Genomic DNA, 15,942 nt, shown 5'->3' with positions numbered 1-15,942 from the left:
GCTTAACTAGTAATCTTGTTTCACACTTTAGGTGATATTCTAGCGTGTACTTGTGAGATTCCAAACAACTCATCATCTTGCTGCAAAGAGAACTTGCCTTCACTAGCAGACAAAGAAGGAAAAAAAAATAGGACTGAAATCTCAGCATTAGAGACACATTATCCAGACACTTCAGGCCAGGAAATGGCATTATAGAATCCTACCTGTATCCCTTGGATTTAAGGATTATTTTTCTATTTTTAATAACTCAGGACTGTCAAAGAATGCATTTGGAAGAAATTGTAATAAATAAAGGAAAGATAATTAGACAGTTTATGCAATTAGATACTGCATAAAAAATAGATGAATGTCTCAAATTTATGTTGAGATACATACAGAATTGATTTACTTACTGGTTATCAGAATCACTTCCTTTGCGCTTCCTTGGAATCTCAGCTGCAGAAGCATTGAAAGAAGCAATGGCAGCAGGCTTAGTTATCGGATTCATGAGGCTGGGGACTCCAGAAGCAACGCACGTCTTTCCATCTACTGTGAAATTATCTATGAATGATGAAAAAGCAGCTCAGTGCCCAATAAGAGCTACACTATCATCTATGCACTCTGATTTTCATTTGAAAAAAAAAAAAAATTGCCCATGGGTGGCTTCTACGCCTCTGACACAAAAAACATAAAGGTTGTACTGCTGCAACCTAAATACGGAAAAGAGTACATTGTCTTCCCACCGTTCTGCAACAATCTCATCAACCCAATCAACACACCAGTGCAATATAAAATACATTTGTTCTCCTCCTTACACAACCTTAGCGAACTATACTTAAAACCCCCAGCACCTCAAACATCCTGTTGCAAAATCACAAGATGTGGCATTAGTTAGCAGATCAAAACACTATGACTAACATGAGATTAAACTTAAATATATAGCGAACTATGCTTTTTAAACAAGCTGGACATCCAAACCCCAAAAGTTTGCCATAACTATGTTTCTGACATAAAAATATACCATTATACATAACATCAGTCATGTAAGTCAGATGAGTCTTGAAAGCTTGTCACGTTCTACCTCAAAGTTCCCTTCACAATTCTCCTCTCAATAAAAACTGCTTTGTTTCTGGAGGGACAGAAAAGAAGTCACAAGCCAAAATAATCCTAGCAACCTACCAGGAAAAGAAAACAGTCTCAAGGAATCTAAGCACTATTACACTTTTATTCTACCTCCATGCAAAGTTATCACAAAGAATCATCCAGCTGACATTTAGGTAAAGAATCAGAATTAACTGTTTCAGCAAATGTGCAGGCACTCCTTTAGGCTTAATGTATTAATGAGGAAAGTATCCTATGTGATACATCTAGAAACGATAAAGAATTAACTCCACCAAGGGACAGATGGGGGATCGAGAGAGGTCATTTCAAGAAGCGCACATCTACTTTCAGCAGGAGGCAAAACCCAAGATGAGTACTTTCAAAATCTGTAGGAAGAAAAACTGGATACTTTATCGTGAGCTTGCTTTTTTTTTTTAGCATCTATGCTGTCTGTAAATGACAGGTAAAAATGTGTAAAAAGAACGATACACAGTGTATGGTTTTTTCCTCTTAAGTGTAAGCACATCTAACACCAGAAAAATTCCTTCTAGGTTCTCATTTTCTGCTAGAATACGAATCTGGAGTGTTAAACGAAAATAGGCTAATACTTGAACAACAGCTTGTCTGGCCTTCCACTAATCCTCTCCCTACCAAGTCAGACTACACAGTCAGCCCCTGTTTTATTTTAGAAAGCTCTTTAACTCATTAAGTCGTGCAGGAAGTTAAAAAAAAAAAAAAAAGGAAACTCAATCAATAAATACTTGATAAGTAAATAACAGCCTTTGGGTATCTACAACAGAAAGAAAATTTGGTTACCTCAAATACATAACATATTCAAGTTAGGGATATTAAAAAAAAACACATTAAAAGAAATGACATCACTATAACTACAAAGGCACAAATGGTAGATAATTTGAAATATTTTTATGATTAATCGTCACTTCATAATAGTCTCATTTTATATTTCTACTATAAATTCAGGCAATTATATATTAAAAAAAATGTAACTACCCACCTCAACAATTCCAAAGGAACTCTTTCTTTATAAAGAGTAGTTTTAATTCACTTAGGTCATAGCAGCCTACAGTTACTAGATTCAACTATTGAAGTATAATCACGCTTCATGAATAAGCATGAAAAAGTACTTACTAAACAGAAACCTACATGTATAAAAGACAAGAATGCCTTCAGCACAACAGATCCCTTCGTCCCGGAACAAAGCAGGACAGAACAGACCCACTGACCTAAATACTCCATTGCACACAGATGGCCAGCCTGCTTTCTAAACTACTTTGCTTTAAAGAAACAAAATGAAATGCATCATTTACAGCTTTTCAAATTTATACTTCATATTATCAAAGTAACTACTATTTTTTCTTCACACTCAAGGCAAATTCTAAATACTTTATTGTCATCCTCTACATTTCCCAACAACACCCTCTTCTTTCCTTAACTGAGAAAACCAGAACTGTTTAGACTACCAGCAACAATGACCTATTAAGAACTTCTACACTAAAATTCTTAGGTGATAAATTGAATCCCAAATACTACCACTGTGACAAACTAAATGCCATGTTATATACCATCTAACTAAATGCCAATAAAATAGCGAACTGATCCTAGACAAAAATATAAAGAAACTGTATTGATCCCTGACATGTACAGCATGCAGTCTATATTGATTCTCAAAACCCCCCAAACCAAAACCCAAAAACAACGTCAAAGAAAACAAATTGAGAAATTAATTTAAAGCTTCAGAACTACCAAATATAGTAGAAAAGTAATTATCTGGAATTTAACAGAGAAGACCTACCACTCACTGAACAAGAAGCAGACAGAAACAGCTCATAAAGCAAAGTCAGCTTTGAGAAGTCAGTAAGTGTGGTTTAAAATTATCCCTTAAGGTTTTATAATAGCTATCAATATGATAGCAGGTGATTCCAAGGTGCTTACTCTCTCCCCCAAGAGAGTCTTAACCTCATGTAGTCTGTGATGAAAGACTTCTTTACTTCTTCAGCTATGCCACTTCGGAAGAGCTGAATAAAGGATTTAAAAATCTTTGGGTTCACACAGAGAATGAGCTAGAATGCACCCCAATAACCAGGGTGTGCTTCTATGATAGGAAAAAAGCTGGATTCTTACCTTCCATTTGTGCACCTCGCTGAATTTCTTATATTTTTAATTTCTGTGAACAGTTTCAAACCATTAACATCAAAACCAAACACCCCTAAGAAGCCAAACTAAACGTTTACCAATTTCACAGCATTCTTGCTTCATGAAAAATACTATCCGGAAAGACCATTCTGTATTACAAGTTTATTTTCCTGGAAAACTGAAATCATCAGTCAAATTTTAAACTACTAGAAACATTTTAATTCAACCAGAGATATTTTTGTTTACCACCCCAAAGGCTATTACTTACACTAGTCTGATTTGCAAGTCAAAAAACCTGCCATTTCTCAGTTGGAATTTAAAAAGAAAATATTCCTGTTCATTTCAAAATTTTGCTAATACCCTGGCACACTGATAACCAAATTTTAATGATAAGTGAATGGTTCTTCATATATATATATGTCTATTTATGATCTATGTTTGGCTCTCAGTGTAAAGCACATATGCTTACCTATATTACAAATCTGAAGTATTTTAAAAGCATTTTACACACATCAGGACAGATGAAAGTAACACTGCAAAAAACTCCATGTAATCATTCTTTCTGCAAAAAAGCCAAGACCATCCAAACATTGGAAGCACACTGTATGAAAAACGCCCTGGTAAGTGTATCAGAAATAACAAAAAAAAAAATAATTAAGACTAACTTTAGTGTATTTCATAATCAGGCAAACAAAGCATTTAAGGGATGGTTATCAATATATACAGTTCTTATCACATCAACATACAAAATCATACCCTACTGAACTACAACCTCTCTTGTTTTTCTACAAGAAAAGAGCAAAATTAAAAAATTACAATCCCCAAGGGAGTTGGCGAGGAAGTGAAGAACTGCAAATAAGCCACATGAAACCACAGTTTAGGAGTGGGATATGAAGTAAAGACATATGAAATCACCCACATTCCTGTGTTCAGCAAAGGTTCTACATAAATCACATGCAATGCATTGAGAAGCAAGGCTTGGGAGGCAACATTTTTCCAGTTACTGACAATAATATTTTCTAAACACATGCCACATTCCTGAGCTGTTTTTTCCACTAACAGTTTTAAGGTCTTCAGTGCCTAAACAAACAAGATATATTAGAAAAGGCGTATGGCCAAACTCCACCAGCCATAAAAGGTGAGACTCATCTGAACAAATAAAGATGTCCACATCTGAACTAGCCATTCTAGTCCATCTTGGAGGGAAGAAGACATTTCTAGGGTGATTCATCTCTACCTAAAATAGATTTCTACAGTGGGCTAGATGAAATACAACATTTCTAGGGTGATTCATCTCAATCTAAAATAGATTCCTACAGTTGGTTAGATGAAATACAGTCCAAGAGTGCCTACCTCTATTCAGTAATTACACAGAGACCAAAGTAACTAGCTCAGACTTGGGTATCTACTCTGTAAATATCTAGAGATAATTGAGATGAATCCCACCCATGGTGGCTATAGAACTATCAAGAAATTCTTAAAATACAACAGCCACAGAGAGCACCTGTTTGTGTCATTTGCAACAAGTTTAAGCTCAAGACAGTCTCTCAAAATTATTGCCTTAATTATGCATTACAACCTCATGATCCACTCACCCCACTATGAAAGGTTAGCTTTTCTGGCTAGGTTTACTCCTCACGGACTTTGCTAAAATATTACTTTAATATTAAAAGTTATTTTGACTTTTCAGAATCATCAAATCATGCAAGATACACATAAGCACTCCAAAAAATCAGCAGAAAAGTACAAGTCATGTAAGCATTAATAAGTTAATAAAAAAGCTGTCTGTCAGCCCCTCAGTTTAGCCAGCTTAAACAAGAACATCTAAATCCATCTATCAGGATATTACAGTAAAATACGCTTGAAATAAAATGTCGATGAATAAGTACATTTACAAAACTTATGGGTAGCACTTTTCAAAGTCCGTGAATAAATGTACAAACCAGACTTGGAGAAATGTCACAGCTCTGCAGCTGCTTAAGTTAACAAGGTAGTAACACTGGCACAACCCTTCTAAGAATAAGGTGGCACTTTCAATCCAGCTTCCCATTTTGAAACACTTTCTGGCAGAAGGAAAGGTGAAGAAAGAAGCTGCTTTGAATTGAAATTTTTAAGACCACAGACTATATTACAAATGTGTATTTTCCAAATTTATGTTCCTGGCATGCAAAAAAATTCAAGCTTTGACAAGTTTAAAGAAGTCAATGTTAGATTACAAGTGACAGTGGTTAAAGTGGCACACAAGGGTTCTTTAGTCTAACTTGATGAGTTATTAAAATTGAAATCTACTCACATAAGCTATTAGGCTATGTCTAGTAAATACGTATGTAGTAAATACAATGGCATAACAGCAACAGGTCGGTAGAGAGAAGCAGCTGGTGCAAAAGTCCCTGCATCTAATTTGTAAGTGTGTTCAGGGAGCTTACGTTAAATCACATTTAGCTTGGTTCACTGGGCCAAAAATCCTTACAATGCATGTATTTTAAAGCTGTCTGAGAACAAACCACTGGTTCAGTCCCTTATGTTTAGAGCTGAGTATGTTTGCTATGTGCCTGCAGTAGCGCTAACCCTGCTACAACAAAATTTGAGTGTGGTTTCTTCTGAAGGGAGTCCAGTGAATTTATACCAAGCAGTAAGTGAGGATGATGGGATGCAATTCAAACCAGTATTACTGCTCTGAACTAAAACACTAACGGGCACACAGCCTGAGTATTTACTTGATTTCAGGGTCTCAGTCTAAAGTACTTAGGAGCACAGTCATACAAAGAAGCAGAGATATACACACATACACAAGTCTAGGCACACAAGCAACCTAAATTCTCTAAACTGAAGTACTCAAGATGTCAAGTTGGAGCCTTAAGTTTTGTGACAATTGACACGCTATTTTTTTTCTTAAGATAGATTTCTCTGATTACCTAAGCAGTTACAGATATATCTATCTGTATGTGTAGCACACACAGAGGATACCTATTGAGTAAAATAATTTCAAATAAGTCTGTATCATGTAAATTGCTTTATTTTATTATGGAGTTATTTTTCTAAAATTATTAATTCTTACTGCTGATTTTCATTAAAGAGTGAGAAAGCTATAATTATATCTGACAGTACTATATGAGGAAGAAAGTTACAGGTGCTGTGATATGCATCACTTTACAGGTCCTGCAGATCTGAACATCTATAAAACAAAGAACCATATTTTCTAAACAGAGGTGAGACTTGTATTGTTGTCTTTATTTATTTTAGAGCTTTGAAATAGGCCACAACAAGCATCTTCAGACTAGTTACAGCAAGTCTGGCATCCAGATCTCTCATTGAAAGCTGGGCAACAATTTTCATTGGAGTTGTGAAAATGGCGGAAATCTACTGTCTAAAACAAGGAATTTTTTCCCCCCCAAAAATTTATAAGCATGTGTAATGCAGCAGCAAGATACAGAAACTTCAGTAATAAAACCATCTTATGAACAACTTTCTATAGAGAGAATAAACTCTTACAGGTTAACTTAAGAACTATGGATTTGCTTTTAATATCACAAAACTATGAAAGGAAAAATTACAATATCCTGAATTACAGAATTTTAAATCAAACATTAATACAGGCAACTGATTACTGTCTGCATCTATTTTTACTTATTTTCACCGCTCAGAAGACAGCAACAGCCAGACCTGCTACAGTATTAAAAAGTATGACTGTAACTAGCTATGGAAAAGATACTATACAAGCCTTGAAAGGCTACCCTGCTTTCCCAGTCACTTTCAGGCTCAAACCAGGTTGCTGACAGAAACCAAGTCTCATAGATCATAGTTCATTACTGGAAAAGAAAAAAGGAACTCTCCAATTATATACTGCTAAAGGAATGGAGGGTAGCTATTTTCTTTTAAGTTTTTGATTCATATTATTGGAAAATGCTGATTCCCATCAAGTCAGCTGCAGAACTTCCATGGGTTTAGCCAGCCCTAGAGCCCAAACAGGGGATTTTCAACAATTCACAAGGATTCATTTCCCACAGTCACCCACCAAATTATTTCTTCTTACAATGAATTTGAATCTTAGTTAATGTGAACTGTCCAGTTTAGTTTGTTTTTCATAATGTGCAAGTATACCAACAATAACATGTACACCCAAGTGAAAAAAAACCCTCAAACTATTAAGCAGCTAACCTTAGTGTAGACCTATTCCACAAAAATTAAGATACTTTTATTAAAAAAAAAAAAAAAAAAAAAAGAGAAAACCTGTTTCTTCAAAATCCATTAGAAGAACAGGTACAAACACGGGTAGCAAATGAAAACAGGGAGGCGGGTTCCTTTCACAACAAAACATGAATGCCTATGTTTCATTGCTTTCCTGAATCTATTTGTATGTCTGCCTATTTGGAGTTTTCTTTATTTCTACATTATTAATTATTTCCTTTCTTTACAGTGTGTGCATGGCATAGAAACAATAAATCCTTGTTTTAAGCACAATTTAACAGACTGCAAAAATTCTACAAAAAACCCACCAAAACCTCCGCTTTGTTTTCAAACACTAGACTACTTGCTACAAAGTTATTCCAGAATTTAAACAATCAAGCAGCAGAGACAGAAAAATGCCAATTACTCTAGACAATCAGGATCCCCACATATATGAAAGCACACATAACAGGCGTTTAGAAAACAGCTACTACACCTAGAAGAACTGGTGCTAGCTAAACAGAACTGCAACGGCGACTTAGGAGAGATTCATTCACTTCTGGTTTTCCAAACCCTGTGCAAAACACTTCTTTCTCCTCGGAGAAGCAACACACTCCTTTCAAAGCAGGAGGAGTGCAAACAGCTGCCGGTGGTTTACAACCAACCTTGCCGTAGGAATCAGAAACTTCTGATTAAGAACAAGGAAGGAACATCAAACCTTGGTCACTATGGAGGCATGGGCATGCACACACACACAACCCAAAATCACTACACCCAAACCAATAAATGATGCTTACCTACTAAAAAATTATATGAGCATATTGAAAACACATAGAACGGGTAGGTGTAGATCAGAAACTACATACCGAGTTAAAAAAAAACGAAACAAAACAAATCATTTTTATCGCATATCACATCAGTATGATGACACACCTGAACTGTAATAGCAGGGGCTGAGAGCGAAGGGGCAGAGAGCGAACCCTCTACCCGGGACCCCCCTGCAAGCGCCCCCCCAGCGCGCCCCACTGACCGCGGGCAGAACGGGGCCGGCAGCGCCCGGGCCCGGCTGGCTGACATACCGCACCGCCGCAGCGCGACACCGGCACCGGGCCCGGGCCCGAGTGCCCTCACAGGAAGGCCACCGCCACGGGCGGCCGCGCACAGCCCGGCGACATGCACCCCTGCCCCTGTACGGCGGGCACCGGCCCCATCACGGCGGCGGGCAGGCACACCCCGGCCCTCACCGTACCGTCACAGCTGGGCAGGGGGAGCAGCTGCCTTCAGCCGCCCCCTTCCCCCCCCCCCCCCCACCTTCAGTGGCCCGCCGCTCCTCCTCGGCCCCCTCGGTGCTTCCCGCTCCTGCCTCGGCCATGGCGGGCGGGCGGCCCGAGCCCCGCTCCACAGCGCCCCCGGCCCCGGCGGCATGCAGGAGGTGAACTGAGGTGACGGGAGCGAGCCCGTCCCGTCAGCCCCCCACACCCTGGCGCCGCCTCAGCCGCGCCGCCGCCACCGCCCTCCTCCCGCCCCCGCCCCGCCCCGCGGCACAACTTCTCGCGAGATTCCGGGCTGGCGCGGGCGGAGGGGGTCTTGGTTCCTGCTGTGCCGTCCCTCGGGCTGGTGCCGTTCTCTCAGCCCTCCACAGCGCAGGGCTGCAAGTGAGCAGTGGGTGAGGGCCGGGGCCACCCGCATGGCCCTCCCCTAGAGCTCTGAGACCCGCGAGGGTCGTCGTGGCGGCAGTGGGACAGGCCAGGCCACGCCACGCCACACCAGGTGTGTTGAGTGTAATGGGGGTGCCCCCGCACCCTTCTGGCATGTTGGAAGAGCCAGGGTAGGTGTGGGCCGCTTCTGACCTTTGCAGTATGAGGGGAAATCTCCAAATGGCTTTGCCTTGGCCTGTGTACCTGTTACATTTTCAGGGTGCTGTACAGAGGACACCTTGTCTGAGGAAGAATCAACATCTTGCCATCGTTCTGGTGGGGAGAGGCCTCTCTGGGTTATTGGGTCCAGTGTGTGGTCAGAGCAGGGCAGAGAACAGGCACACATAATCAGTAAAAAGCATAAAAATAGGTTAACTTTTACCAGTATATTATATTGTGGTAATAGACCTGGATTACACTAGATGCTGAGGCTGTAGCTATGTATTTTGCCAATAGCAGGAGTGCAGTTTTGAAATGAACCTACCTATCATCCGCATTGGGCCTTGGTTTGCATCCTGGAGTAGTCTTGGTATGTGCAAAGTGTATTCCTTTGCCACAAAGAGCTCAAGATGCGATTGTAAGAGGTTAATGTATTCCAGCAAACCTCACTAGAGCTAGTCTGAAATGAAAACTTCATCACATGCAGTGTGTGCACCCAGGCCCGTTCAACTTGGCAGAACCTCTCTTACTGTCCTGCCCTGCTTGCTAATACTGATGTAGCCGGGGCTTGCTCGGTTCCGGTTGTAGGTGTGGCAGAATAGGCTATTGCCTAGACTCACGCACCCTTACCTGTGCCATCTTCATGGGCTGCATGTGTGTCACCTTCTATCTGTCGCACTTGGGTATGAGGGAGCTTAAATGTACAGTGCAGCTGGTATTGCTCACCAGTAAGGCTGGATCTAGGTGATCGGTGATATGTGTGAAGAAAGCTACTTCTGCAGGTGTACTGTTCAGTGGGCTTTCAGAGCATCTGTCTGTTATTAGTAATGGGGGGTCCTTCGGAACTAATAAAAGTAGGTGTAGTATTTTGGAAGGTATATTACATTCCTTCATCATCTGTTCTAGTGGTTAATATCTCAGTTGTCAAAACTTACATCTTTGATATGCAGACAAGTGATTGGGTTTTTTGAGCTATGGACATAATAAAATTACTCAAGATAAAAATAAAACCATCCTTTGCTAAAAGTTAGTAAGGTAGTGTGACTAAATACACAAAGATCCATGTGGTTTTAATGAAAGCAGGAATATTATTTACAGAAGTGTTTCCATCATTGACTACGTTATGCTGAGGGGAAATATATGTATGGGAATGCCAGTTATGTGTCCAGGTCAAAGGAAGTTGCAAGCTTGCAGTGGCTTAAACCAAACGTGGGTTACAAAATTGCTCTGGCAGAAATAAATTGCTTGAAAGATAGTTTTCTGACAGGCTGTTTTCTCCAAGAGGATAGTCACATGCAACAGCAAAATGGGTCTGGAGCTGTAGAAACAGTGCAGAGGAACCTTTGCAGTAATGTTTATAAGCATGTTACCACTGGTGGTAAGACTAGAAGTGATCATGGTTATTTATAAAATTACAAGAGACTGTTTACTGTTGACTCTCTTTAAAAAAAGAAAGCTTTTTTCCTCCTTCAAAATTAAGGAAACTTTGAAGTCCTACTAAAGATTCTTACTATAGTTTGATCTACCTGGACAGAAACCTCCTATGTGTAAAACAGCTGTTTCTATGTCTGTTTTCTCTGTGTAGGAAAGTTAAGTGTTTTATCTTGGGAAAGCTAGTACCTTGGAACCCAAGTCTCATCAAACCTTTGCTTCTCTGCTTCCATCATTCCATCTAAGACAGCAGTTCAGTACTGGTTTTACTTTAATTATGTATAAACATCTATGTCTGCCAAAACACTCTCTACAACTACTTGTAAGGAGGTTGTAGCAAGGTAGGTGTCAGTCTCTTTTCCCAAGTAACAAGCGATAGGACAATAGGAAATGGCCTACCATTGCACCAGGTGAGGTTTAGATTGGATAATAAGGAAAAATTTCTTCACTGAAACGTTGTCAGGCATTGGAACAGGCTGCTCCGGGAGGTGGTTGAGTCACCATCCCTGGAGGTATTTAAAAGACGTGTAGATGTGGTGCTTAGGGACGTGGTTTAGTGGTGGACTTGGCAGTGCTGGGTTAACGGTTGGACTCAATGATCTTAAAGGTCTTTTCCAACCTAAATGATTCTGTGATTCAATGATTCTAAGAACCTGAGAAAGTAAATCCTCACAAAATTACATGGCCAAATGCATTTGAACACCTATGAGTTTAATGTATTGTGGTGGAAGATCAGTAACTTGCCTACTCAATGACAGAGCTGGGAAACAAATCCAGAAAACAAGGATGTGTTTCCTTCATAGCTTTCTGAGATTTAGGCAGAATTTACTTGCCTGAACTCCAGACTATAATCCTGAGAATGATTACTCTTATGCAGTCCCAAACTCCATTTGTGCCATCTTTTATACTTCAAGCTCCCAGCACATTTCACACTCAGCTGGGAAGCACCCCCTCTGTATGGGAGTGGGCAGCTCAGGGTTCAGCCAGGCATATGGAAGGGCCAAGCGGGTGAACTGCTCTTACAGAATATGCTTACCTGGCCAGGGAATTGTGGGTTCCAGTTGGGGATGTTGCTGAAATATAAATAAGCTACTGCAACAGTCTCAATGCACACTTCTTCATAAGGTACTTTCCTCCCCTTGCAAATTCAACTTTTCATCTCAGAATTTCAAGTTATGTGTAATCCTGCAGTTACCATTGCAGTGCTATATGTATTCCACCATGCTGGGTTCAGTTAGTCTTACAGAATTTGTATCGGACAAAATCAATTACAAACCATTTCTGCCCAAAATGAAATAAAAAGCAGCAGGAAGAGCTAAAACCCAGAAGTTAGACAGTGTTGCCATCTTTGAGAAAATCATTGTCATTAATGCATATTTGTTTTATTCATATACTACAAATTATATTGAAAAAAATTTCCAATAATTTGTTAACAGGAAGCTTAAATGTCATGTTTGGCCCTGCTAAAGTACTCTTTTGGCCCAGTTTTGAAGCTAGGAGCTCCCTCCTCCAGGTTTGCATCATCAGTGGACACTGAAATGTTAAGGAGATTTCAGCAGAGTGAGTCAGCCACATCGACTAAAAATGTTTCAGAGACTCAGTAACCACAGAAAGTTGCAGATGGCCATTGTTACAAAGCTCAATGAGTTAAAGATTTAAATAGCTCCAGAAAACTGTTCTAACAACCTTAATAGCTATTAAATACAAACCCTCTCCGTATGGGAACATTCAATGAGGATATTCGAAATGCAATAGTTTTGGGTTTTTTTAATCTGACTCACTAGAAACAGAGCTAATGCACCTTATTCACATTTTATCTCATATTTTTTAGTGTAACAATAGAAGTACTTGTAATTCAATGAAGAATTTTTTGGCACTTTATGATATGTCTAAGTCAGGAAATCAGATCAATCTCAGCAATATTTCTGCCTGTCATGCGAAAGCATGTGTACTTCTCATCCATGGTCAATGTCACATATCCTGGCACTTAGAAAGTTCTTATAAACATAATGCACTGCCACTTCATTAACACAGGTTTTAAACACCATTTATTATACCGGTTTCTTATTCCAAGGCGATGATTGGTCTCTTCACTGATAATTTCATACATTTCATGTAAGTCATTAGCCTTAAACCTTGGCAGAGCAAGATCCCAGTTTATGTAAGGCACCGATTTTGAGTAGGCCACACCTGATATTTTTGCCCCATTTTTAGGTGAGCACTTTCTCTTGAGTAGCTTTTAGCTATAAAATAGAGAACAGAATGCTTTATGTAAGCAACAGATAGCCTCTTTTTTCCAAACAACTTATACAACAACTTGCTAAAGGGGTAAAAATAACAATGAGACCTCAGAGCAGTTAAATAATAGCCTGAGACAGCAGTGAAAGAAAGGTGTCTGTATTATTACTCCTTTTTCTTTTCAGTAAATGATTAATGACATCAAAAGCATGTCTTAGCTGTTACAAAGGACATGAAGAGCATCCAGCCAGCAATTCTCTGAGATACCATCCTGAAGAGGATGTGGATTTCTGTGTATTTGCTGGTGCCAAGCTAGGTTCACGCACGCCACGCTTAAGAGACCTGTTTCAGAACTGAGAGCAGCTGGACAGAAGTACTTTCCTCCTCTGAGGGAACACTGAGAGTCACTATGTTATTAGAGTGACTTGTATTGCTTCACGCTTAGGTGACTGCTTAGGGTGAGCTAGCTAACTTTTTCCTACTGAAACTTAATAGCAGTAAACTGAAGTTACTTAGCGTACTTGTAAATACAAATACAATTTTTTCACAGACTTCTCTTCCAGAACGCAAGTTATTTATGGTTTCCTCTCAGGCCACAGCATTACATGGCTCAAAGTAACGTGAAGAACAATACCAGTATCCTGAATCACTTGTGTTTTTATAGATTACCTGTGAACAGGCTAGCTAGTTCGAAGAATGAATAAAATGAATAAAAAAGTCTGGTTTAGTCTGTGGTTTGTGCTTGAAAGTCACTGGATTATTTTTAAGGGCACCACAAGCAATTGGTTGACTTTGCTATAAATTCTGTGTCTGTGCATCAAAAACCTGCTACCCTTTTAAAGCAAAAGTTCCTCTCCCAATCACAGAGTCTTTTGCTTCAAAAGTTATATAAATAGCATAATTACACTGTAATCAGCCAATAATAAAAATAAACTCCTTAAAGTTATTTCTACTCATTAATTGGCGCAGAAGCCCTTTGAAGAAGAAAAAAAAACCAACAAAAAAAACCCCAAACCAAAACAAAAAAAACCCCAGCACAAAATAATTCAGGCTTTGCCAGCAGTGAGCTGTGCTATACTGACACAATACAGTGAGTGAAGTTGTATGGATTATGATATGCAGTATGTCAGACTGGATTGTGATAGTGATATAGTCTGGCCTTAAAGGTCTGTGAGTCATGGACAAATTCCTTGCATGATGAAACAAGTTTAGTTTGAGAAAGAGCTTCCAAATCCTACTTGCTTTCCCTCTCTAATCTCAGTATTGGAACCAGTACGATGACCAATTTACTGTGTGGTTTTCTAACAAAACTAAAACCAGTGAAAAAGATCAGCATTTTCCGAAGTGCCTGCTTTATTTTGGAGTCCTGGCTGATGAGATTTGTGCCCACAAAGGAATATGCTTGCTTGTAAATCTCTTACCTAAAACTCTCTGTGCTTGATGATGCGTGCCACTTTTGATTTGAAAACAAAGTAATTTTCTGTTTTTAAATAGCCATTTCATTCTTGGCAGAAACTGGTATTTCCTGAATGCCTAACAAGAGCCTAATGTCTTTGAAAAACAGTATTGCTGTTACAAATCTCTACACAAGGATAAATAAAGCTGTTTAAGGGGCCTGTTGAAATGAAAAGCAATTGAAATGTGCCCATGGTGCACAAGGGGCAGCCCCCAAGCTGAGCCCTACCTCTCCAGGATCAGTGAGACCCCACCCAATGCCTTTTCTGCTCTGGCTAAAAGAGAACAAATCCAGCTGCGAGGGCAGCGTATCTCCAAGGCCAAAACAGCTTTTCTTGGGTTTGCACAGAACCACTCTGTGAACCTCCTTCGCTGCAGCTGTCTCACCCATCTTGCCTGCAAAGGTCCTGACAGTGCCTTACATCACTGCCTGAAAGCCTTCGCCTTGGTTAAAGCAGACTTGTCGCCCCCAGTACAGATTACTGGTCTTTTCAAATGTTAACAGCCTCATATGAAACAACTGGTACAGGAACAATGCAAAGATACAGAAATGTAAGGCACCTTCAGTCTGTGCCACTACTCGAGGCAGAATTAACTGAAAAGAGAAACCAACAACTGTTGCACAGAGTGGGCCCACAAGATGTGTAACGTTACTCAGCAGAACCGTGCCAATTGCAGGTGTCGCATTCGTTGTTCACTACCTGTGAACTTCACAAATCAAGAAGTCATGCCAATCTGGTTCATAGAATATGAAAAATCCATACTGGGGCCCAGTAACGTACTATGCTACTTCAGAAAAAGGTATTTAAGTAAATTGTATATTTTGCAAAGTTTCCTTGAAGTATTAGTTTGTTTATAAAAAACCAGGTAATACCTTCTTCTTTAATAGCGTAAGTACCATGCAAGTTTCTCACCACTGTATTTGAAGCCAAAAGGCATCCTCTTCACGTACTGCTTTTCAACCAATTGAATCGTACAGACAGTAAAATCTTTTTGTCTCATTTGTAAAGACCACAGAAGCATGGCATCAGCAAACAGCTTGCTTTTGAGACCATGCTTGTTCACTGGTTTCTTTGGGCTTTAGATAGGGATCTTCCGCTGACGTCAGTGGGAGCTGGATGAGACCTCAAAGGCAGTCTGCTGGATTGAAAATCTTGACACGTGTCTGGTTTTACCAGTGATTCACTCAGTCATGACCAAAAAGTCACTGAAGTTCTCATCTGATAATTCGTTATTATTAATTAGATATATTGAAGTCAGAAGCAGACTTAGTATGGGAATTGTCAAAGACTAGCAGAGCTATTGCTGTTTCTGAGTAAGCCCTAACACTAGGGAGATGCCCGTTCAAATCGGCACTCCCATTTCATGTCACGAAGCTTTGTAGATGGCTGCACATGCTTAGACGTAGCTGAGGGGAACGTCTTGGCACCTGCTTCCTCTTGGAGCTCCATTACCTTCATATTCCAGGCTGCACACCCACACTGAGGGGCAGATTCGGCCTGCATCCCTGGAAGGAAACAAGGTGTTACATAGACTTGGTGTTATAACACTTGCTATCTGT

The 15,942-nt window shown here is 39.8% G+C and overlaps 1 protein-coding gene across 4 annotated transcripts in view; it reads right to left on the bottom strand.

Moving 5' to 3' along the window:
* BMAL2 (basic helix-loop-helix ARNT like 2) overlaps positions 1 to 8,889 on the bottom strand; it is a 37,344-nt gene extending 28,455 nt beyond the window's left edge. The window contains exons 1-2 of one of the 4 annotated variants that reach the window (XM_055807474.1): positions 8,713 to 8,889; positions 393 to 540 (exon numbers count right to left, since the gene is read on the bottom strand). In XM_055807474.1, coding sequence (XP_055663449.1) covers positions 393 to 540; positions 8,713 to 8,773 — 209 coding nt within the window. In that variant the 5' untranslated portion in view covers positions 8,774 to 8,889. Of the gene's footprint in view, positions 1 to 392; positions 541 to 2,095; positions 2,196 to 2,244; positions 2,264 to 8,650; positions 8,671 to 8,712 lie in introns of those variants that run through there. The other 3 variants (XM_055807475.1, XM_027789374.2, XM_027789373.2) reach the window with 3 other exon arrangements.
* Positions 8,890 to 15,942: the final 7,053 nt, after the last annotated feature.

The sequence above is a fragment of the Falco peregrinus genome, chromosome 6 (assembly GCF_023634155.1).
Source record: "Falco peregrinus isolate bFalPer1 chromosome 6, bFalPer1.pri, whole genome shotgun sequence".
NCBI lineage: Eukaryota > Metazoa > Chordata > Aves > Falconiformes > Falconidae > Falco > Falco peregrinus.
Note: the sequence above shows the minus strand (reverse complement) of the source record. Positions and strands in the feature narration are given on the sequence as shown.